The 23,307-nt window shown below is 33.7% G+C and overlaps 2 protein-coding genes across 2 annotated transcripts; one reads left to right on the forward strand and one right to left on the reverse strand.

The window, feature by feature from the left end:
* Nucleotides 1–14,392: 14,392 nt before the first annotated feature.
* Nucleotides 14,393–20,148, reverse strand: LOC123713280 (MMS19 nucleotide excision repair protein homolog). The gene is made up of 7 exons (XM_045666884.1): nucleotides 19,889–20,148; nucleotides 19,378–19,761; nucleotides 18,841–19,190; nucleotides 17,018–18,472; nucleotides 16,346–16,609; nucleotides 15,011–15,178; nucleotides 14,393–14,739 (listed from the first exon to the last, which is right to left on the reverse strand). Exons 1-7 carry the CDS (start codon nucleotides 19,974–19,976, stop codon nucleotides 14,536–14,538), a joined length of 2,913 nt encoding a protein of 970 aa, XP_045522840.1. The 5' UTR covers nucleotides 19,977–20,148; the 3' UTR covers nucleotides 14,393–14,535.
* A 2,320-nt stretch (nucleotides 20,149–22,468) lies between these two features.
* On the forward strand, nucleotides 22,469–23,220 carry LOC123713431 (DNL-type zinc finger protein-like). Its single transcript, XM_045667089.1, has one exon. It carries the CDS (start codon nucleotides 22,639–22,641, stop codon nucleotides 23,155–23,157), a length of 519 nt encoding a protein of 172 aa, XP_045523045.1. The 5' UTR covers nucleotides 22,469–22,638; the 3' UTR covers nucleotides 23,158–23,220.
* Nucleotides 23,221–23,307: the final 87 nt, after the last annotated feature.

Here is a 23,307-nt window from a genome sequence, read left to right on the forward strand (position 1 = left end):
TTAAGCATGTTGCACGCTGGTCTCTAAGGACTCTAAGTGGAAATGTGTTTCCATGTCCATTGTAAAACCTATAATGAATGTATAATATTGTGCTGCCGCTAACATGGCCAAAAAAAGAAGACCTATTTGCGCCGAAGTTTGACGTATTCGCTACAGTGAAGAACTCTATAACATCATAATAACAACATCGTATAATTCATAAAATGCAAAAAGCTCAAATGGTGAACTCACAACCTGGTAGCAAAAGTGAACCTTGAAGACCGAGGCAGTGTTGGTGGGATGGTGTTGTCAACGACCCCGAAACAGTAAGGGTTCGAAGTTGATATTTTGGTGGCGAAATATACTTCAGGTTAGCCTCCCACGCCCACAAGGGGCTTTACAGCCATTGATGATGATAATATTATGTAATACTTCAGTTGTATATCTTCAATTAAAATGGTCTTTAGTTTCTAGTTAATTTTATCAAAGGGACCCACACAACGAATTTATCATCGCACAATTAAGCCGCCAACAATAGCACGCCTTTATCTATGATATTGGTGTTACCGCGCCCCTTCTACGCGGGATTCTGTCTAAGCTGCCTTGAGCAGATATCGACGACCAGAATAAATTGATCCGTTGCGTGATACAATATTGCTTAGTTCTTGTTATATTTTCAGTTACCTCCTAACCCCAACTTAAAATTATTTGATGCTTGATAAAAAAGTAACATGTTGAAAATATACATATTTGAGTCCTAATAATTTTGTACAGCTGACAACTAAACACCAAATGCGATTTTAAGTTCATCCGACTCTTTGGCAAGAGCGCGTAACTGTGTACCACATGACCATTCTGTATTTGTTTCTGAACTATCAGAGCCGTTACTCTCTGTAACTCTGTAACGTAAAAAAATAATGAGTTTTTGTTCCACGCAATCTCAAGGTTGTGACGCCAGCGGTTGTGTCTATCAATTATAATAAGAAGTGACTTCGAGTCTCGAGTAAATGATTGATCCGTAATTATTTATTCTAAAAAATATTTCAATTATATATAAATGTACAAAAAACCTTTTTAAAACCTAATCTAATTTAGTTTTTATATAAATTATTTTAAACACTATAAAAATATACATTTTTACAAATTAAAAACTTAATGGGCCGCGTTTTAACGAACAAAATACAATAAAAAGCTTGTCATTAAGAACGTCAGTGTAAATAATAAACGTTCCCAATAAGTACCTTTAGTAAAATTTCTACAAATTATCTGCGAAATAATTATTTCCAACGTAGACATTATTCCTCCCTACGTATCATTAGATACGAGAGTTCATATTAAATTGGACGTTTCCCGGAGCACCCTAGCTACATATATACACTAATTGTTTCCGAGCCCTGTATAATATTTGTATCCTGGGGATCAAAGACATGTCAGGTGAAATGAGGGGATTTTTTTGTTTGAAGGGTAATTTATCCTATTTTTCCATATTGCGGCAATCCATTTAATGATATAATGGTTCATTTTGAATATGTCTTTGTCTTTATAGTGTATTTAAACAGTGGTGGCCTATTCAGCATGAGAGGTAAGTATAGGTAGGTCTTAGGTTATGCATACACCACCACTATGTGGAACCAGCTGCCCACTGAAGTATTTCCGAACCAATTCGACTTAGGGTCCTTCAAGAAAAGAGCGTACCAATTCTTGAAAGGCCGGCAACGCACTTGCGGGCCTGCTGGCAATGTGAGTGTCCATGGGCGGCGGTATCGCTTAACATCAGGTGAGCCTCTTGCCCGTTTGCCTGCTATTACATAAAAAAATACACTCGCTGATACGAGAAGGAAAAAACCGTGAGGATTCCGTCGTGCCTTACCAAAAAGTCGATATGTGTATCCAACACAGCTGATCGCTGACACTGATCAAACTTGCCCATCAGATAAAATAAATAATCATGAAATAAAACAGAAATATGAGGCCCAGACCTAAGAAGTTGTAATTCTCTTTTTAATGTAGTTGACTGCATGTAGGCTAGGAAAGGTTTCTTTTAAAACAAATATCCACATAATAAACACACACATAATATGTAGTCGAATACTGAGAATCATCAATAGAAAGTCTCGATAATTTTGTGTTTAACAATTTGAACATTCATTCGCGGTAAATAAAATTAACTTACCAATAATCACTAATATCATCAGAAGTAATATGGGAATAATTTATAAGTTTCTCATTGAAAACGATTTACAATAAAACAAGCTGTTATCGGAATACAACATGTTTAACTAAACCAATAAATATATAAATAAGTGAGGTTCTTTTCTGTAAGATTCCCGTGTAAATATATACGCAGTTAGTACCACACATCTTAAATACCAGCTAATTTATATCAAACACCACAATACAATTAAAATGCAAATTGAATACCTAAGTTTCCGGAATCCCGAATTGTGAAGCATGTTTAAATGCATATTTGCAAATACGCATAACTTGGGAATAATTCGATGCAGTAAGATCGCTTTTGTTTTGAAATCAAGTCATTCAAATTCGCTAGTACAATGCAAGTGATGATGCTATGATGATTATGATAAGACACAGTTTCTTATAAAAACCACGATTAATAATCACACTTCATTATGCGCCTATTAAAGACTAATATTATGAAAAGAAGCGTATGTACGTAGACATATTAATTTAAAAATAATGTAATTAAAACTGATAAACAAAAGTAGCTATAATGGTTTTAAGTAAAGCGTTACATAAAGTGTTACTAAACACTGTAAAATAGCGTTGGGTTGAGGATTAAAATATGATATTTAATTTATGACAAGAGGAAATGATGATAAGTTTCAATTGATTGTGATTCGTCATCATTTCTAGTCCAATCACACATGCGCATCATTCATGTTTAAAAAATTAAAATCAAACGAAAAAAGAGCCATCGTTCGTATTTCTAAGCGCTTAGATTCTCACCCCATAGATGCGCAAGTGACAATTCACAAATGTAATTTTCTTTATTGAAAAGTGATCACAATATCTTTATGTAAATTGGGAACAAAGTAGGATAGAATCCTTGATTATCGTGTAACACAAACGTTATCCTTTAAGCTTACCACAAATAGAATTGGCGGATATGGGAACTATTAGGCCTAGAGCTCACTCGCAGATAAATGCGAGAAAACGGCTTTTCAGAAGCGGTTACACAACCGTTCAAGCTTACTTAGATCTGTTTGAAAGCTCACGTCGGCGCTTTCAGTTAAAATATTTTCTGAAATGAAACGGGATGGAAACCGTTTTTGTCTTTATTACTTTTATAAATGTATCTTCATTTAAACAGAAAAAATATTTTTTTCTTTTCTACCATATTTTAGGCAAATAGATATATCCTTCTGCCTAACCTCAACATTGATTGTTACAAATAATCAAACGCTTGTCATTGAAGTTGTAGAATTCATTCAAGCACATTGTTAACCACGAAAAAAGTCTTAAGTTTCCTTATGATGAAGGTCCAAAACTCTGAAATTTAAAACAGACTAGATAATAACTTCGAATGATTTGGAAAAAATTACATCGTATAGCCACAGACGCTTAGGGTTTTAATTAAAGAACATTTATAAACACATGGTACACTAAAAAAATGCTAAATTATTCGTAAATATTAAAATTATATCACGTGATTATGAATATATAAATCTAAAAGACTTATGATCCGTTTTTTTCAAACCAATCTACGACTCGTAGCATTGTCAACGTGGTCTTTGGATATAACCTGTTATTATTATTTAGGATCAGTATGTACAGGCCCCTAACAAATGTTTAACGCTCGGTTAGGTTTAATGTAACGATATCACCTATCAGAACTACCTATTCTAAATAGCTACCAATACTAAAGATAACTGCTTCAATCGCAGAATCCTGTTCAAAGTTAATTGAATAGTCAAGTTGAACTTCTCTTTGGAAGCTAGTTTATTAATGCGTATTATTAATTCCAATTGCGGCTCGTGGCTCAGCAATTTGCAAATTAGTTCCTTTTGATTTAAAACAAATACATTTCTTAATAATCTGGTGAAACGATCGGACAACGGTTTTCTACTTTACTTTAGGTTATCGAATATTATGAAGATTAAAAATTTAAGTAATTTATTTTTTTAAATTAATTTTATACTAAAAAGTTTTATCGTTTACCATTAACTGTTTTAAAGATAACTGAAAGCGGTTTCTATGGCACGTTGTAGTCCCAGAAGTGTTGTTAAATTTCAAGATACATTTGGCGGTGGTAATCTATTTTTTATTTTTATTTTCATTATCATTCTTGATTATTTCAACATGTCAAGTAAGTAAAACTGTTATATAGATCATATTTGTCCTTGGTCATAATAAAGGTAATAAAGGATCGTATATATAATTATAATCATCTTTTAGATCAATAAAAATGATGTTATTAACAAACTGCGCATTAGAATACGGTATATTATAACTTTGTAATTGTCAAAAACTCATTCGTCCAATATAAGAGATAGCTAGTAGATTTCTAAATGATATTTCTAAATACGATAAACTTAGTACCAATGAAATGGTATAAATCGCCCAGAGCTAAACCAATTTCCGATCTGGACTTATGCTGTCCAGTGAAGCAAATACAGCGCGCCAATTAGTCTCACTCGCGCCAAAACCATATTTCGTTTATTTGTAAACAACTATCGAATATTTAGATACCACAAAATTTACCAAAGATAATTACTCTCTAATTTCTGAAATATTTACTGTTACTAATGTATATTATACTATTATCACAATATCATATGTTACTCGTGCGATGCAGGATTGCCATAAAGAAAATGTATACAAAAATTACGATTTTTATTGTAAAGTATATCTCATAGTTGGCCGAATAAATTAATTTAAATCGCTGTCTAATAATTTGACACATTTCTATGACCGAAACGATTAATCTTTTTATCAATTTATAGATTAAGGTATTGAAAATACATCCCCAACAATTATTCTGACAGCGCTCATGCTTTTGAGGAATTAAACAACTTCATAAAATAATAATATTGTTTAATACTTTTTCAATAACTTACTAACCATTCTTATGATTTAATGGTAATACTAAAATATTAGTAGTAAAACAAAGCGGCGTTAATGTCCAAAACACGCATCACCGAAGACAAGGGTTTCCCAAACAAAAGCGCAACCACAAAAGGTGAACGCATCGTTAGTTGCACAAGATTTATCAGAAACTCCGCACCATAAGTTATAGCTCATCCCCTTGTCCCAAACATGTGTGATCCGGCTCTAAAATGCTGCTTAATCTTCGGTAACTTTGGGAAATTACTTTTACGTAGATGAAGGGTTGACTTAAACAGTTTTATGCGGTAGTAAATCAACTACACATCTATCAAATTTAATTATTTACAGCGAGAAACTGCCGCATTAAGTGGACAAATAACTATTTGATATTACGATTTGTCTATTACATTTTAAGGCGACGCACTTGCGAGCCTTCTGGAAATATGCGTGTCCATGAGCGGCGGTATCACTTAACATTAGGTGAGTGTGCGGCCCGTTTGCCCCCTGATAAATTAAAAAATAATAATGTTACCATTTTAACGTCAATGCCGCAAAGTCGGTACTAGATGGTTTGATAGATTGATTGTTTTACTTCTGATATGTTTAGTAATGTATATAGGAAAAGCTCATTTTCTCACAGATAATATAATCGAACATCGTTTATCGTTTATCTGTTCTACCTGTAATTCGCTAAATGGAGGACTACATAATATCATGTTATTTCCTACGAGAAGAATTCTTCAAGAAACTTAACTGAAGATTTCTTCTTGAAAATAATTTAAGTCCTTTAATCCATCCACCCATTGCATTATATAAAAGGTATCTGCAAAATATAACTGAAATATGTAACAGAGTTGGCAGACAATGCAAGAGACAGTGAAATGGCGGCATTTTGCAGAGGCGCGCCGTCAACGCCACGTGGCCTGCAGTCTTTATTAGCGCGGTTTCAACAAATAACCAGCTTTGCCAGTTTTCGCTCGAAACTCCACTACTACAGCTCACATTTATTCCTTTGATGTATTTAGATTTTAAAGATAAGACTCTCACACTTTTTAAACACCAATATATTTGTTCATATTTAATAATAAATAGCTGAAAGACGAAATTTTTTGTTGAAAAACTTTACCAATTGATATATCTATTTTTGTCGGTGTTCATTGTTTTAGCAACAACGTTTAGAAAATGTAATTGTTCTAGGGAAACAAACAATAAACACCGTCAAAATGAAACAAATAAATGGTCATTTAATACCAAAAAACAAAAGTTATTCGTAAAAAACCGTCCGTTTATTACTAATCTAATAAACAGTATTTACAATTTTCTTAACCTAAAATTAAAAAGTTTGGTACTTTTAGCATTTCCTCGCTGTTTTGCGATACTTATTCGTTGAGCGAGGAAAGCACCAGCTCTGGGGTCACCGATACTATCTACCAGGCGCCAACTTAAATCTTTAAATAGCGCCTGTGCACTTGGAAGGACCAAAAGTTTCTACTCCAAAGGGAACAAAATCGAAGTAATTTTTATTTCGTAATGCTACTTTATTTTTAGTTTTAGAACCTAGATGGCAGATACTTTACCATTATGCCATCACATAATCAAATAGAAGTTGTCGAGTAGTTTTAACCGAGTTCTAAGAGTAGGGGGTAGACTACGTGCGTCAGATTGTGATGCAGGCTTACGAGTAGGTGGACAATTTGCACGGCTCCCGATGGTTACAAAAGTTAGCTAATTCTCTGTGACAAGCTATGTCATTCATTTTCACTGGAAAATTAATATGCTAACGTGTGACTTAGATTTTCAGAACTGAAAGATTTGACTTTTATATAAAACCTTTCGTGGTCATGATGCAGTAAAATTGCCATGTAATTTTAATAATTTATAGTATATTAATAAAAAATAAAATAAATAAATCTTTGGCGCTACAACCTATTTAGATCTGGGCTTGAGATTTCTGTATCTGTTTCATGGTCATTTGTCAATCTAATAGGCAAGTAGTGAGCCTCCTTTTCCTGACACACGCCGTTATCTTTTTTGCTAAGTCAAGCCGGTATCCTCACGAATTTTTTCGAATTTTAAATGCGCACATAGAAAGAAAGTCCATTATTACACAGCCGGCGATCGAACCTACGACGTCAGGGATGAGAATCCACTTGGCCAATACTGCTCTAGTGTATATACGAATATATTTAAGTTTATTTTCTTGACAGAATGGGTAAGTAAATAAATAAAAAGAAACCCAGACGTTGAAATGCTCTCAGTAAACGAAGACACTTTTATTATTATGTCTGGCGACTTAACAAGCGATTTATCTGGCTCAAAGAAGTTACACCAGAAATTTACTAAAGATATTGTACACAAGTTTTCCCTAATGACATCTTGAACTTTCTAACTACAATTAGGATACAAATTTAATACATTCTCCAAACGGAATATTTAAACAAAATAATTGTGCTGTTTCACGTTATTGCAGCTACAGAGAGATTTGATTACGTAGTTATTTACCGTAAACACTATTATTATAGTAAATGTAGGTTAAGAAGGAAAGACTAGAAAAAAGTGAGCTTAATAAAAGTAATTTACGAGTATAATCGTTTAAACTATCAATAAAGCTTGACTTATCGATTAAGGAACATAAACTAATGTGTTTAATTGATGTAGATGATAGATTGTATTGTACATAATATAATAACATTAAAAATATAACACAACATACTAGCTAGGTACTTACTAGAGACGAATTAAATGTGATAAGCGTGTTGAACTCTCTATATTATTATTATATTTTTCTATTATTATTCCCTTATGGTATTTATGCTCATTATTAACAGCTTAAATATAATTGAGTGTTTTAATCAAATAAATGCATTCTGTAAAGATAAATCTTTGTTTGTTGCAAATACTACGATCTAAAAGCCGTCAGTCAATACTTGGTGTAAGCCCTCAGTTTGAATAGATATTGAATAAGTTTTCTATACGTATATTATTATTGACATTCACATATTTGCAGTCGATATTTTCATATATCTTCAGTTAAATAAATAAAATTTCCGGAAAAGATCGTCGTTTGTTGACTCAAAAACTTTCTCGTACTGAAAAAATAATTTGGAAACCTACTTGAAATATTCATACCAATATTGGCGAACTTTTAGCAAATAGCAGACTGATACTTTAGAACTTAGCATGGTAAACAAGTTAACTTCTTCAAAAGAACTCAAATTAATCACGAACATTGCCTAAGAGATAAGAACTAAAATTACTTATTCTATCCAGCCTTAGCTTTTCATACGCTAATTTCAACCTTATCGCTTTCGTATAAGACGTACATTCATGTAAATCTTTAAGTAAACAATTTAGTCCAAACATTTGTATGCCACATATCTAATTTAAAAGTTACGAACAAACATATCAATCAAGATGAAATGATGAAATGAGTTGAATAATTTCTTGGGATCATTACTCAAAATTATACACAATCTTAAAATCCGTCATGTTAATACATGGTTTTCATGGTCCAGTGGACATTGGAGATCCATACGAATTATGAAATAGTAAATAATGATTGTTTTCAATTCAAAAAACAGGTAACGTACTTAGTTACAAAGTAAAAAAAGCCTAAGTCAAAAGGAAACGATGAAGCATTTTAAAATTATTTCCCAACGAACCGTTTTACCAGGTTCGTAATTATGTCGTATCGTCTTTCCAGTTTTATTTAAATTATCAATACTGACGATAACATGCTTTAAGAGTTTTCTTAGACTTTACTGTATTAAACGATGTGCGATTCGCATCGTTTAACTTTTTTCGTTTTACTCACTTACTGGATCCCCTGAACAGATGTAGGCCTAGAGGCTTCTGCATCTTTTACCGAATTTATCATGTAGAAATTCTGAGTAGTTGTTCGGATTAATATCTGTAGCTGTGTTTCGTTATCGTTCCACAACTGAGTAGTTAAGGCAGTTTTTGCCGCGCAGCACCGCTCCGTGGAACCAGGTACCCACAGAAGTATTTCCGAACCAATTCAACTTAGGAAGACGGAGCGTACCAAAGGCCGGCAACGCACTTGCGAGCCTTCTAGCAGTATGAGTGTCCATGGGCCGCTGTATCACTTAACAGTAGTAGCCTCCTGCTCGTTTGACACCCGTTTGTTATGTTAAAAAAAATATGCAAAATATGAATCCCAGATTCAATCAAATCCAACGAAGATATTGTTACAAAATAAAAACAAAGAAATTTTCAAATATAAACAGAATAAACTAACCTAAACATCGATGTGCGAACTAGCCTCAATTAAACGAATGAGAAATCAAATGGAATTGGTAGGATTTAGAAGGCATCGATAAAGCATAGGTCGTTTTGCAAGACTAAACGATCACGTATTTTAGTCTGGATTAGAAACTCCTATAAATCTACATGTATCTATTGCAATGGACCGCAGTTTTACTTAACAACCCTTGTTTATGTATAGGCACTATACGGGCAGCTGAGTGATACATTTTCAGACGCGCTTTAACATTGTTTTTTTCACCTTATATTAATTTAAAACTTTAAAAATAACTAGTATGTGTGTTGTAAAACTCATTATATAATCTGATAAGTCTACCTGCCGTCTACAGGATTACTAAAACGATTTATGTGACGAGGTGTGCTTAATTTTAAACAAAATCCCTAGTGGAGTTCACACTTAAATATTTTTTTCTATATAAAACGGGGCAAACGGGCAGGAAGCTCATTTGATGTTAATAAATTAAATTATAATAGTTATAAAAATATAGTTAGGACAAAATGAACACTACAAAAACGTAAGTATGAATGATCCTAGAGATTGGGAATTATATTTTAACAAGTATGTATACGAAAAAAAAGCCCATTAAAATTTCTTGTTGTTTTTGGAATATAAGGCACACGAAATCGAGGCTCATCTGATGTTAAGCGAACCGCCGCCCATGGAAACTCACATTGCCGTGCAGAATTGCGCCCTCCCCTAGAATAAGAAGTGTAGCCAGTGTCCAGCAATAGGTGCTGAGCGTCCCGGTGTAGGACGCCGAGAGGGGGATTCTCCACCGGGAGCGCGTGTGGTTCCCCATATTTTTGGGGAGGGATGATGAGCTTCGGTAATCCTATTGCTTCACGCCAGTTTTCTTAGCAGTTTTCAGGTTGCGCTTTGAGTTCGTAACGAATAGACATATTCAGTCTTATTTCATTGTTTTAAGCGTTTCATTCCACGTAAACCTTATTTGAAGGAAAGATACCGACTCGTACTATAATTACAACAGTGTACCTGATTGGTAGCATTGGTAATAAAACTATTTTTTTAATAGGTATTGTTTACAATAATAAATGGGAATTATTGCTAAGGGCATACATTTATTCTAACATAGTCAACTTGTCGACGTTCAGAAATGTGGACGACATAAGACTACTTTTTGTAGTTTTCGTGTAAGTAGGTAATACATTTTTTCATAAATGAAAAAAAGCTCTAACCCACAGAAAAAAAGCCACTCATTTAATAGTTGAATTAATTATAGAACTTAGATTTATTAAGTTTAATAAAGTTTATAGGTTACTGGTTTCTCTTCATTTAGTGCAAATGAACAGTTTAAGTAAGCTTGCCCTAACTATTGCCGTGTCTGTTAGTGCCAAGACCCATTATCGTCCTACACACTTACGTTTAAATTTGAATTTGAAAAGAAATTACCTTCCTTAATATTTACATTTTCTTTTAGTTTATTTAAACTATACCTTTATCACTGTCAATTTTCAACGAATTCACGCTCTCTATTCCGATTATCTTAATTGCAAACTAATAAGAAATGTCTCTTATTTTTACGTGTGTTTCTTATTTCCTTAACAAAACTAGCGGAGTGAAGTGATAGTATCATTACCCACTCGTATTGTCTTGTAACAAACAGCTCTAGGCCCGAATGAAGGCAGATTAGTGTGAGAAGGATTACGTGTTAGAGCGAAACTAACCAAGGGGCTTTGCAATCGAACTGAGATATCTCCATGTACGCTTTGTTATCAGTGCAATGTATATATCGCTTATATTCTCATATATCTTTATATGCATTATGGATCTCGGGTATATAATGTAGCTTTCATAACTCGCATCGTATTATGATCCATGCGATTCTACGACGACGTTAAATATCTACGGAAAAACGATTTTATTATATCCCAAAATTGTACCAATTTCTCAACGGTATTATAATGGTTTAATATGATTCAGGTCAATATTTACTTTTATGTTTGTAAATAACAAGATTTCATTATTATTTTTTCTCAGAATCTTTACTAATCACTCTGCGCCAGCTTAAGCAAAGTTCAGATTTATGCTATAAAATGTCTTAAATTTTAAATAATTTATGAGTAAATAAGGCAAGAGTTTATAAATGAATGCACTGTGGCGCACATGTTACTACATGTTTTTAACTGTCTTTAATAACCTATGATTTACAAGTCAACATAAATGTATTTTTAGGTATATTTTATTACTTCGTTCATAAAGTTTAAAGGTATGTACTTAATAAACAGATAACTTCAAGGAATGTTACAAATGTAATTACATTCTTACACCACCACTAACACTGTGGAGTTTATTTCACGGTTAGTATCCGAGCAGTTAATACTCTACACCACATATTAACAGTAGAGAAACCGAACTTATATTTAACAATGCGATGCCACTACCTAGATATAAAGTGCCAATATAACTTAGTGGGTAATAAGCGCAAACCTATTATCAACAGCCTTTACAGAAGAAATATCCACGAAAACCAGTGGTTACGTTACGTTTTAGGTCTGATCCTCTGATTTCTGTTGCATGATCATTTGTTTTTTCTGCCTTCTGCGTCTGACAGACGCCATCACCGAATTAAACCCTCTAAGGCATGCCCTTTTCCTCACGATGTTTTCTTTCACTGTAGGAGTGATTATTAAAAGTGGCGGTTTTACAAATTTAAAAGTTATAAGCTGTCAAGTTTTTGTCGCCCTTGCCTCAACAATTGTCTTAAATTCTGCAATTTCGCTCTTTTCACTCATAGTGTGAGCTGAGGGTGCATAGGTCTATCACTGATTGGTCGCCAGCCAAATGCTTTTTTACTCTAGAATATCGAAGTTTGCTAATCCAAATGTAAAAGTGAGAGGCAAAAATCATTGGCAATTTTTTTGCAGACCTGTAAAAGACTTTTTGATTTCTAGGAGGTAGCAAAAAATAATTCGCTTTCCAAATTTTCCAAACCATAGAAACCATAGACCTAGGGATGGGAGTCATCCGCTGAAGCCACTAGGAAAATACTGCTCAAAATAAAAATGAAATAATATGTCTGCTGCACTTTCGTCGAGGGATTGTAGGGCTTAGAACTACATCTTCGGTAAAATCTTATTAACACTACAATAGGTATAGAAATATGACATAAGTAACTAATTACACATTATTTCTCAATATAACACGTAACGACTTTCATAATGAAGCAACTAATGAGCATTTGATCTCGTCATTATATCTATATGTATGTTACCAGGCGAGTATTGTGAGCACTCTCGGGACAGCGGTTCTCCGCATAACGGCGGTAATTAAGGCCAATTAGAGCTGGCAACACTGGGAGTAACGTCAAATAATATGTCATTTAGGCGGGACGATGTGTGTGAATGCTTTATGAAATGGGTGTATGAGTATATTCTGCATACCTCTTGGGAACCTTTTTTGTTAGGCAGTATATTTGGTTTTTCAATGCAAAATTACTATTAGTATACGTATAATAATGGAATAATATTTAATAGCCTAATTATTAATATATTATGTAATCGTCACACATCTTTTTCCTTTTCAATCGTGCAAAATTAAATTACGATAGGAGTAGTTTATATAGAGTTACATTGTGACGAATTCAAAATTATATTAAACGATACATTTATTCTAAAAAATCGGACCACGCGTTAAATCTGAATGCAAGATGAATTTAAAACTTCTATTCTTAACAATGAAAATATGTACCCCCGCGGTTGGTAGTCTCACGTACCAACTGTATTTTTATCAAATCGAAAATTTAAAAAAAACATCTGTGAAAAGGACGTAAAAATATGTCTGCCCATAGGGACTAAAGTACACACTACGAGCAAATTGGACCGCAAATAAACATTATAATATTACACATATCTAAATATAATATCACAATTGGACATACAGGGAAGAAATTTCGTAAAATATGCCTAAAGCAAATTTAAATTAAGGTAAATTTATTAACAGTAGACATATATAGTTACGTTCCTTAGATATAAACGATTAAATAGGAATAAGTTAGTAGTTATTAGTACCTATTTACCCCGGTTCGGCAAAGCTCGTTAAGCAAGATTAGTATTCAAGAGGAACGGAAGAGCCAGTCCGAAGAATATGCGTCCCCAGGCGACTAATGCGACAGTATTACGAACCTTTTCAAGGATTAGCTAAACAAATCCAACCCAGTGATTCTATTAAAATTAGCATACCCGTTTGCTGTTTATTAAATTCACGGTTTAGTGCTTATTAAATTAATTAATGTGTGTTTTGTGTTAAGAAAGTAAAGTTTTAAATATTCCTGCATATCAAGTTGCACGGTATTTAAGCGTCGGTATTCTAAATTATTCCGCCGGTGATGAGTCTAAATACACTTCCAAGTAATTACTAAACCATTGATGTACCAACTATTCATTATAGCGCAAAATACAATTTGACAGAAAGAGATAAACAAGAACTTAAAACAGATTATTATGTAATAAGACAGATTTAGTTTTAATAAGATTAAATTATTAATCTACGAAGTAATTCCCGATTTCCATTAAATGATAAAGTAATTAATGAATCATGGCATAACACCCTATACGTATTATTTTCTTTCGATTTATACGTAGTCCTAGATATAGACGCAAATGCGGTGAATAAAAACCCTGAAACCCTTCATTACCATTTAAAGTGGGGCAAACGTTGAAACGCGATAAGAGATTATGCAAATTCAAATAAATTGTTAGTGGCCTCGGATTGTGATGTCTAATCCTAGAAGTACTAAAATAATTAGGAGTCATAAACGCATTTCGGAATATAACTGGGCGTCAGCTTTCCATAACATAATGATGCAGTTTTACGTGCTTTGTGATCTGTGAACACAAAGTAGCAAGACGCCAAAGTGTGACGCGGAGAAGAAACAATAAATTAACAAATTTGCTAATATTTAATACTCTGTGGCACGTCAGTTTCATGTTTTTTTGCAATACTTTGTAACGATTTTTATCTCGACACTTTTAGGTCGAGTATTAAGTATATCCCAAATTCGATAGTCATTTAATGCCTCATATGTTGATAAAATAAACAAGTATGTAGAAATATTTTTAATTTAAAAAAAAACAACAGTACATAGATAAATATAGCAATATAAAAGGAGATTGCTTCTGATTTAATCAGAATTGTAATTTCGTTTTAAGTTACAATTGCTAATAACAAACGCATAATTTTATTATTTAATCATCTTTCTCTTCGCCGGGGGCCCCAACTAGATACCACCTGGTTCGTGCTCGCACTGCCATATTACGAACAAGGCGCTTTTTGTCGTCAAGAGATGGCGCTAAATCAAACAGCAAATCGGTTTTATACGGCAACAATAGAGCTGTTTTGTACGAATTCGCTATTTCATAGAGGCATTGAAGGCTCTTTATTCTAACATCCTGTAAATAATTAATAATTAGAATGCGAATACGCTTCAACTGTACTGTAAAAAAAAATTACGAAAAAAATTCAAGGAAAATATTAACTTGGTTACTGATACAATGCTGTCTTTAATAAAAATCATCTCTAATGACAATAACTTCGACAAGTCATTGCAAGATAATATAGAAAATAATTTTACTACAGTAAAGTCTGTGATGTTCTGTTTAACACGGAATTTGTATCGTATTTATATAAAATAAGGTAAAAAGCTATAAATATAATTCTCACCATAGATTTCATATACTCGGATAACTTTACCAATCGTGGCAAAATAGTTTGAAAACTTTGTGCCACAAGAATGTTTTTCGCTACTACAAAGTATATTAGAACATCGATCATCACCACAAGTAGGTCTTTGTTATCAGAGTCTAAGCTATCCACAACTAATGGCAAAATCTGAAAATAATATTTAGAGAAAATTAATATGAATTTAACCCAAATACATATTGCATAGTACATAATCTAAACATTCGGGACGTATAAATCGTGAACTCAATTAATACAGTTTATTACGATAGTAAGTGGTTTTTCTTTGTAAATAATATCGTACGTTTAGTGCCAAATTATTCATTCTATAAAGTATCGATTTTCATCAAGTGTTATCAAAATGATAGAACCGATAAAGGGTATCGGTAATTAATGTAAGAATTTGTATGATCCGTATTTCATAAATATTTAACAGTTATATGGAAAAATTGACAGTTGTACAGTTTTAGCGCGCTTGTTAAGAAAATTCATATCATTTTATATCATATACGCAGTGGCGTAGCAAAGGGGGCGGCGGGGGCGGGCCGCACTGGGTGTCACCTTTTTTGGGGTGACACCCACCCGGTGTCACAACTTTAAGAACAATGTACTAACAAATAAAATAAATCGCTATCATAAAAAAAAATTCTTCAGGAATTCCACCACTAGATCAGCTCTATGTAGAATGCGGGTATGCGGGGATTCCCGCAAACCCGCAGAGCTGTCGACGACGCTAACGCTGTCGTGGGGGATTTCCCGTCTCATACTCGCGATCTTTGACGTGTCAATTGCAACATTTCTCATTTGTTTCGTGAAGTGTGTGTCCTTTATCATATAAAATTTATTGCTATTGATTTCGATGGGGTGCAACCAACCACCAACTTCTGCACCGGGTGCCATTCAAGGTAGCTACGCCACTCCATCGACGGCCATCAATTCATGAATGATATTTATTTATAAGTTCTAAAAGCATATAGGCCATCTTACCCAGCTCTTAACCCTAAGCAATATTTGATAGCTCCATTTTTTATATACTTTTATTTTATTAATTCGATTGCAAGGACAAGATATAGTACTATGGAACATTCAACTCTTTTTATTTAATACTATATTTATATAGCTTATATAAATCATTGATAATGTATCATTCAAATAGTGAAAGAATTTTTAAAATGGTCCAGTATTTTTTGAACCAATATCCTCTTTATAATATTAGTATAGTATAGCTGGAATTCATGGTGTTGTTTTTGGTTAGTAGTCGCAGAAAAATCAAAAATACAATTTACTTGTATGTAAGAAATTAATAAAAATACATACTTTTCCAACTTCATTATTTAGGACACTCTTAGGAGCCTTCTCCAACACATAAGCCCAACAGAGCAGATAAGTCTCCTTAGTTTCGCTGATTGGACCAAATTTCTCTGATAATTTTGCGAAAGATTGGAATATTCTCTGCCTGTAGAGTAAACTTGTTCGACAATGTTGTCTAGGGTTTAGACAGTCTGGTTGATCACTGACAATAAGGCGAATCGCTTCCGCTCCTTGCTGGCAACACTCAGGATTCGATAGTGTTATTAGTATCTGTAAATAGATGGCACTGATGGGAACTTTTACAGCATTATCACTTATTATTATAAAACTGAAGGACTCGTAATCTTGGTAATAAGTTCATTTCAAAATTTAAGACCTCATACATACATCGTAACCATGGTAACGAACGCGGTCATATATCTATAGTTCATAATAAGGTCAGTGCACCGTTTATTGCACGATCAATAGATGGCGCTACTATATCTGAGAAGGCAAAACTAAGGATGTATTTTTAAGAACACTGTTTTAAGAATGATCAATAAAACGGACACAGAAAACTATGTTTCTATATGAAATGTATCTGGACCAAACCTTTGGGGATACTTTCATTTACTTCTACAAGTCTATTTACACACAAATGTGTATGTATATTGCTTTGTAAATAAAATAATTACAAACCTTTTGCAGCCAAAATATAAACAAATCGCTTCCTCTCAATATTAAAGCCTTTGCTATCCATCCAAATAATTGTATCAACGACAAACAAATATTTTCATCTTTAGTGCATGATGACAGATAACTCTTCAAAGATTCATATAACAATTCAAATGTTTGACCGAATTCAGCTTTATTCAAGAAATGGGCTACTAAGCAACAAGCTCTAGTCTTAATGAATTCATTATCATTATTAATAGCAATTTTTATTGATAATGTCATTATATGCTCATAACTTGAATCATACACATTTTGTTGTAATGATCGGTACAAGCACTCCAATAGTGGATAATAAATATCTTCATTTTGGCATTTTTCCATGATTTTAGAACTATGGCGCTCCAATACAGCCTTTTGCTTCTCACTTGGCAAGCTGCACATTGTATTTGATATTAATGTATATCCATGCACTAAGGATTCTTTTGACCCTGATTTGATTTCCTTCAATAACCAAGTAAGTATGGAATCTATTAATCCATGATCACTTTCAATTTGAGTAACCTTTTCCTCTGTATATAAACTTGTGTTAGAAATTGATCCATTCAATGCTTTAATAACATTATATGCATTTTTATCATCTACAGTAATTATTTTCAACATCTCCTCAATGATTACTCTCGTAAAATCATCTATACTTGCCAGATTAGAGAGCAAATTAAGGCGTTTTTGTAAGATGCTTTTATTATCTACCATTTCCTCGATATTACATTTTCCTTTTACAACCAAATCCATGATAAGCTCTGGATATTTTTTTGCAATTGCATTTGTTGTTTCCACACTAACCAGAAGGATATCATGGTCGTCTGAATGTTGAACTATATGAATTAAAATTTCTACAAAGGGCAACACCAAATCTGGTTTCAAAACATCTATGGTTCTGATAAGAGCTTTAAACCCTGCCATTTGATGTTCTTTTGTTGGCTCACTAACAGCAGTTAAGCAAAGCGGTATTATTTCATTTGCTTGTTTATCAATATCGTTTACAACATCCCAACATTTTGCTAGATCATATAGCTCTCCTATGAATTCTAAACTTGCTACTTGCAATTTTGCCGATGTTTTAAACTCATAATATGATATAATTGCTGGAATCATTGTTTTTGTTACAATAACACACGATTCCTTTGAACTGTTAGCTGTGGAAAGCAGAATTCGTGAAGTGTGTACAAATTGGGCTACAGTTGTTGATTCAGCAAGAGATGTTTGCATTGATATAATGATACCTTTAACAAAATTCTCAAATGATTGATCTGTGTTATGAGAAGCTGCCATGTTAGAAATAAGAGCTGATAAAGCTTCATGGGCAGCCAGTTTAAGCTCTTCATCAGTCTTATGAGAAATTTCTCTATATAGTGATGACCAAAGTGCTTTTAGAAATGGTATATAGGTTTCTGGTTTAAATTTTTTACAGCTCTCTGCCTGAAATTGACCATAATTATTTTATTAATTAGTATTTATGAAGTAAACCAAATTTATTAATCTTTATTCAGATTTCAATCATAGCTTCATGTTACATGCTGAAGAATCACAGGTATTAAGTTTACTCTTTACAGTTAATTTATAAAAATAAAAGGTAGTAAGCTACTTTCCTTCTATTAATTTAACTTTCTCTCTAAGCTCTTCCAAGCTCAGGTCACCTTGAGAAAACAATAAAACTGAAAGGGATATCTGAAAGCCAGTGGCTACTTACAAATATATGATAACCTTACTCTTAACAAATTTCCATCACTAGTTATTGTTAATAAGAAAATGTATATAAGAGAAATAAACTGATAAATGGTTCCTACCAATAATCTTAATGAGTCCAACTTTGCTACTCTTAAACTGGAATCTAACTTTTCTATTAACAGAACAAGGCACTGTTCTCCAAACTCCTGAACTCCACATAGACAAGGGCAAAGTGCTAAGGCCAAATCATCTCGAGAGACAGCAGCTGGGTCATCAGGAGATGGATGGAAATCAATTGGATAATAACATGATATCACTTCAAACATTTCATCAACTAAATGTCCAAGAGGAATGTTTGCTAGGAACTTTGGTAGAAAATTAAAGAGAAATAATAAATTTCTTGGATCTCTTTCTCCATCCATGGCTGATATTAAACCAAAAACAAAGTCAGGCCCCAAGCTTTTCATATCTGAAATTAGGGAAGCTGTTTTGAAAAATGTGACATATATTGTACTATATACTATGTATTAAGTCTTTATAGAATTAGATAAAACTAAAATATTAGTAAAACACAATATACAAAGTTTTGTTTATTTGTTCAACTTAGTAATTAGTAAGTCTTTTATTAATATTTTTAATTACTGACATATACTTACATTCTATATCTTTATCCATGGTGTTTTGCATAGTCAGGTAAATATTAAGTCTATCTTGTCTTAGCTGTGACTGGCAGGCAATCTCTCTAAACAAGACTGTGAAGTATTCACCACAAAGACTAATGTGAAAATGTTTCATACCAACTATTGTCAAGTAACCATCTAAAACTGCTGGTATTACTCTGTGATTATCTTTTAGACGATCTATGTAAAACTTTGATATGAAATTTATTTGAGATACAGTTAAAAAGTCTTGAGGAATTTTTTTAAGCAAATTCGTGAAAAATCGCATTCCCTTTTCTCTGTTTTCAGAATCTTTATGAGTCAGCACTCCAGCCATGTTCTCAACAATTCTGGTTATATCAATATGACCACACACAATATCTAAAAAGTTAATCATAACATTTATGACTTGATAATAAACAAAATGTAATTTTTTGTGAGAAACAAAATAATTATATCTTCTATGTTATGTTCTGAGTGACGAATATAGGATTAAAACTTTCAATACCTGTGACAATACTTTGCATTTCATTTATTATGTCGTCGTTTTTAATAATTTCATCAGCTAAAACTTCCTTAAACCAAATTGGCTCCATACTTAGATTCGTATTAAAATTTTGCTAACTCCCTGAGGAATAATGTTATACCAATTTTTATTTGCTTATTTACTTTTATATACTGTATATATATTTAACCATATTCAAATTTGATACTTTAAAACTTTTTAAACTACAATTTTGCAAGACTTTTTTACGTTTGTATTTTGTGATTAGATTTTAGAGGTTATTTTGATTAGAAGGCAAATATACATACTCTGATTACTGCTACAGATTACTTATAAGTAGTCATATTTTTAGCTCTGTGGTCGTTAACTAGCTTATCAAAAGCTTGATGCCTTTTAAAAACCATAAACCATGAAGTCAATGATGCATACAGTAACTCCGAAAGAATGTTAGATTCCTCCTCCTAAGATTAACTTCATATACCCCTAATTATTATAAATTACTAATTATTATACACTCGGTTTGAGAGATAATTTCAAATAACATTTTTTCGTAATTTAATGTACATTTATAACCGTTAACCTATTACTTCGATCTCGGGGAAAAGTTATAGTCACCATTAGAGTTCATCTTTAGTTTTGTTTGTTGGTTGGGTTCGAAAGTTAATATAAATTGTAAAGAACCATGTGTTTAAATTTTTTTTAACAAAGTAACCCCTTAATTATACACCCTAACGGGCTTAAAGTCAAAAATACTCCATTGATGACGACCTTGATGCTCCGATCTCGCGAGAAAGCTGGAAATCCAGTAGCTTAGCTTATCGGGGAGTACCTGAGCTTCAAGAGAAGTTCTCTGTGCCACAACCAGTTGAAGGGATTTACTATGTCCAAACTTACCGCCTTGAACTCAATTGCCTTTGCCCACCTATAAGTAAGGATGTAAACGAAAAAATCCCCAGCTGAGTGACCATGACGAATGCCACCTTCTAGATATCTCAGGAGCTGGTCATAAATAATGGTTTCCATTATTTTGGAGTAGAATAAGGTTATAGCTATCGGGCGATAGTTGGACAGATCAGAGCGATCGCTACTTTTAGGAATTAGATGTATTGAAACGGTCTTCCTGCACTTCGGGCAATGCCGACCGAGTACAGGAACCAAAAAGGCGCGATAGAATCAGTACTAACTCAGGAGCACGAGTAACAAGTACGCAGCGCAATTGAATGCACGCTCAACACAAGTCAACTTATCCTCCTTGGACATAACAAGCTTAGCGTATAGCACGTTGCCGTAATATAATTGAAGATATCGAAGTATCCCCGCAGTAATGTCCGTGTTGTTTTTCCTTGGTCATCCAAAGACAAGTGTGACGCAGCCTAGCAGATAGACCTTCTACTTCGCGCTATGAGACACCCAGTCATCGTCCCGGTGTAATGGAATGGAGTGGAGGGCTGACAAAAGTCCCCTTGGACAGCATTTTTCACCCAATTTGGCAATGAGCAACTTTGCCCTAGCGACTTCCTGTTTGACGGACCTGGAGGCTGGGTTATAGGCTTTTATACGTTCGCCGATAGTGACATCACATGATGGCCATGTCCAGGCTTCGACGCATTCTCGTTTACGACGCAAAACCCTTACAAGAACGTTTAATCCAAGGTAGGAATAGAATAAAAAGTGCAGTGTATGAAACCCTACATTATTACCTCGATGACATGATCAGCAACGGCATCTTGTAGTGCCACACGTGTCGACCTGGACTCTGGACCACGCAATGATCCGATGAACCCAATGGTGAATCAACAGAGACTTGGTAGTTCTCCAATGCAAAGTTAGTAGAAGATCCAACAAAGAGGGTTTATGACCATCTGGTATATCAAATAGTGAAAGAATCTTCCGCCTGATTTCTTGTGATGGAGTCCAATTGGCACGGTGGGCGTTAAAATCGCTAATTTAGACCATTATAGCGGTCAGAACGTGGTACAAAGGAAGTGTTTTAATTCATACCCCCAGGTAGGAGAGGTGGGAAGTATCAACCGGAGAATATATCTGAGTCTCAGTAAGAAAGAGCAAGGCTGGCTTTGCAGTCTCCCAATAGTAGTGGATGTTAGAATTAAGCCTTCTAACATATGTAAAGTCCAAGGAGGACGCCCAGGGAGGGAAATTCTCCCCCGCCAGCATGTGTGGTAACCCCCTGGGATAATTTATGTTTCTTCTGCACTTTCATATTTCTTAGAAAGGTGCAGGGTCGGTTTCGGGAATCTCACTCACCGCACGAAATGCGATTACAATATGGTGAAATTATTGCATTACTTCACGCTGGTTTACTGTTAGACAGTGGTACTGCTAAGGTCACGCCAGGCAACAGCATGGCGCTACTAGGAAGGGGTTTAATGATTGAGCTGGTAAAATAACCTATTTCACCAGTGGGCGATGGGGTCAGACGTCCCGACGCCTAAAAATACCCCCCAAGTTGCATCAATGCATGAAGTGTGTCGTTCCTATATTTTTGTTATAGTTGCATGGCAATAATCCTTGACCGTCAATGTGAATAGATATTTGACATTTTCGCCATTTGACAACTTTAGACATTGTAAAATGTTTTCATATTTCGGCCCTCAAGGATTTATTACATTTAGAAAAATTTGACGCAATAATAATATATTAAAATCTTCTTGACTATTTAAATTATAATTGAAGTATTACTTAAGGAGTAAACGAAGGTCTTATTACTAATAAAAAAGTTAGACAATTTAAATATGTCGCATAAGACCTTAATAGATTTCGTTGTAAAATACCAGTCTCCGCGATTGCTCAATAGTTTTGTCTTTTTTCCAAGCCATGGAAATTCGTTTCTGGGAAGAAGAATATCATTCCCAGTGCCGGTTTCATCTTCTACACCACGAACTGAATCATCAAGACAGTTTAGTTCAAGTAATATTAAATTAAGCACAGTTCCTCTGACCGTTGAGCCAAAGAAATTTGAAGGAAAATTTCAACTTATGTACACATGTAAAAAATGCAACACAAGAAATGCTAAATTTATTACAAAACTGGCATATTACAAAGGAGTTGTCATAGTTAACTGTGATGGTTGTGAAAACAGACACCTCATTGCAGATAATCTGAATTGGTTCACAGACATGAATGGAAAGAAAAATATTGAAGACATTATGGCAGAAAAGGGTGAAACAGTACAAAAAATTATGTCTGAAGACTTAGAATTTATTGCTAAGGAAATTGTTCAAAAAGAAAAGAAACCTGAATGTATAGCATAATCAGTACTTTTTGATGTGGCAAAATACTTATCTTATTGTTATTAAAATGTAATATTACTCCAATGTGAACTTTAAATTCTCACAATATTATAAAAAATAATTAGCTTTATGCAAATCAAGTAGATAATAATTAATAAGACATGCAACATT

Source organism: Pieris brassicae, chromosome 8 (genome assembly GCF_905147105.1).
Source record: "Pieris brassicae chromosome 8, ilPieBrab1.1, whole genome shotgun sequence".
In the NCBI taxonomy this organism is placed as follows: domain Eukaryota; kingdom Metazoa; phylum Arthropoda; class Insecta; order Lepidoptera; family Pieridae; genus Pieris; species Pieris brassicae.

What these genes read in the sequence shown, in the direction of transcription:
- LOC123713280 (XM_045666884.1), bottom strand. Translation starts at nt 19,976, where the DNA reads ATGGAGCCAATTTGGTTTAAGGAAGTTTTAGCTGATGAAATTATTAAA. An exon ending in AATGCAAAGTATTGTCACAG is followed by an intron (nt 19,762 to 19,888) that starts GTATTGAAAGTT and finishes TTAACTTTTTAG; the next exon opens with ATATTGTGTGTGGTCATATT. An exon ending in TGGACTCATTAAGATTATTG is followed by an intron (nt 18,473 to 18,840) that starts GTAGGAACCATT and finishes GGTCAATTTCAG; the next exon opens with GCAGAGAGCTGTAAAAAATT.
- LOC123713431 (XM_045667089.1), top strand. Translation starts at nt 22,639, where the DNA reads ATGTCGCATAAGACCTTAATAGATTTCGTTGTAAAATACCAGTCTCCG.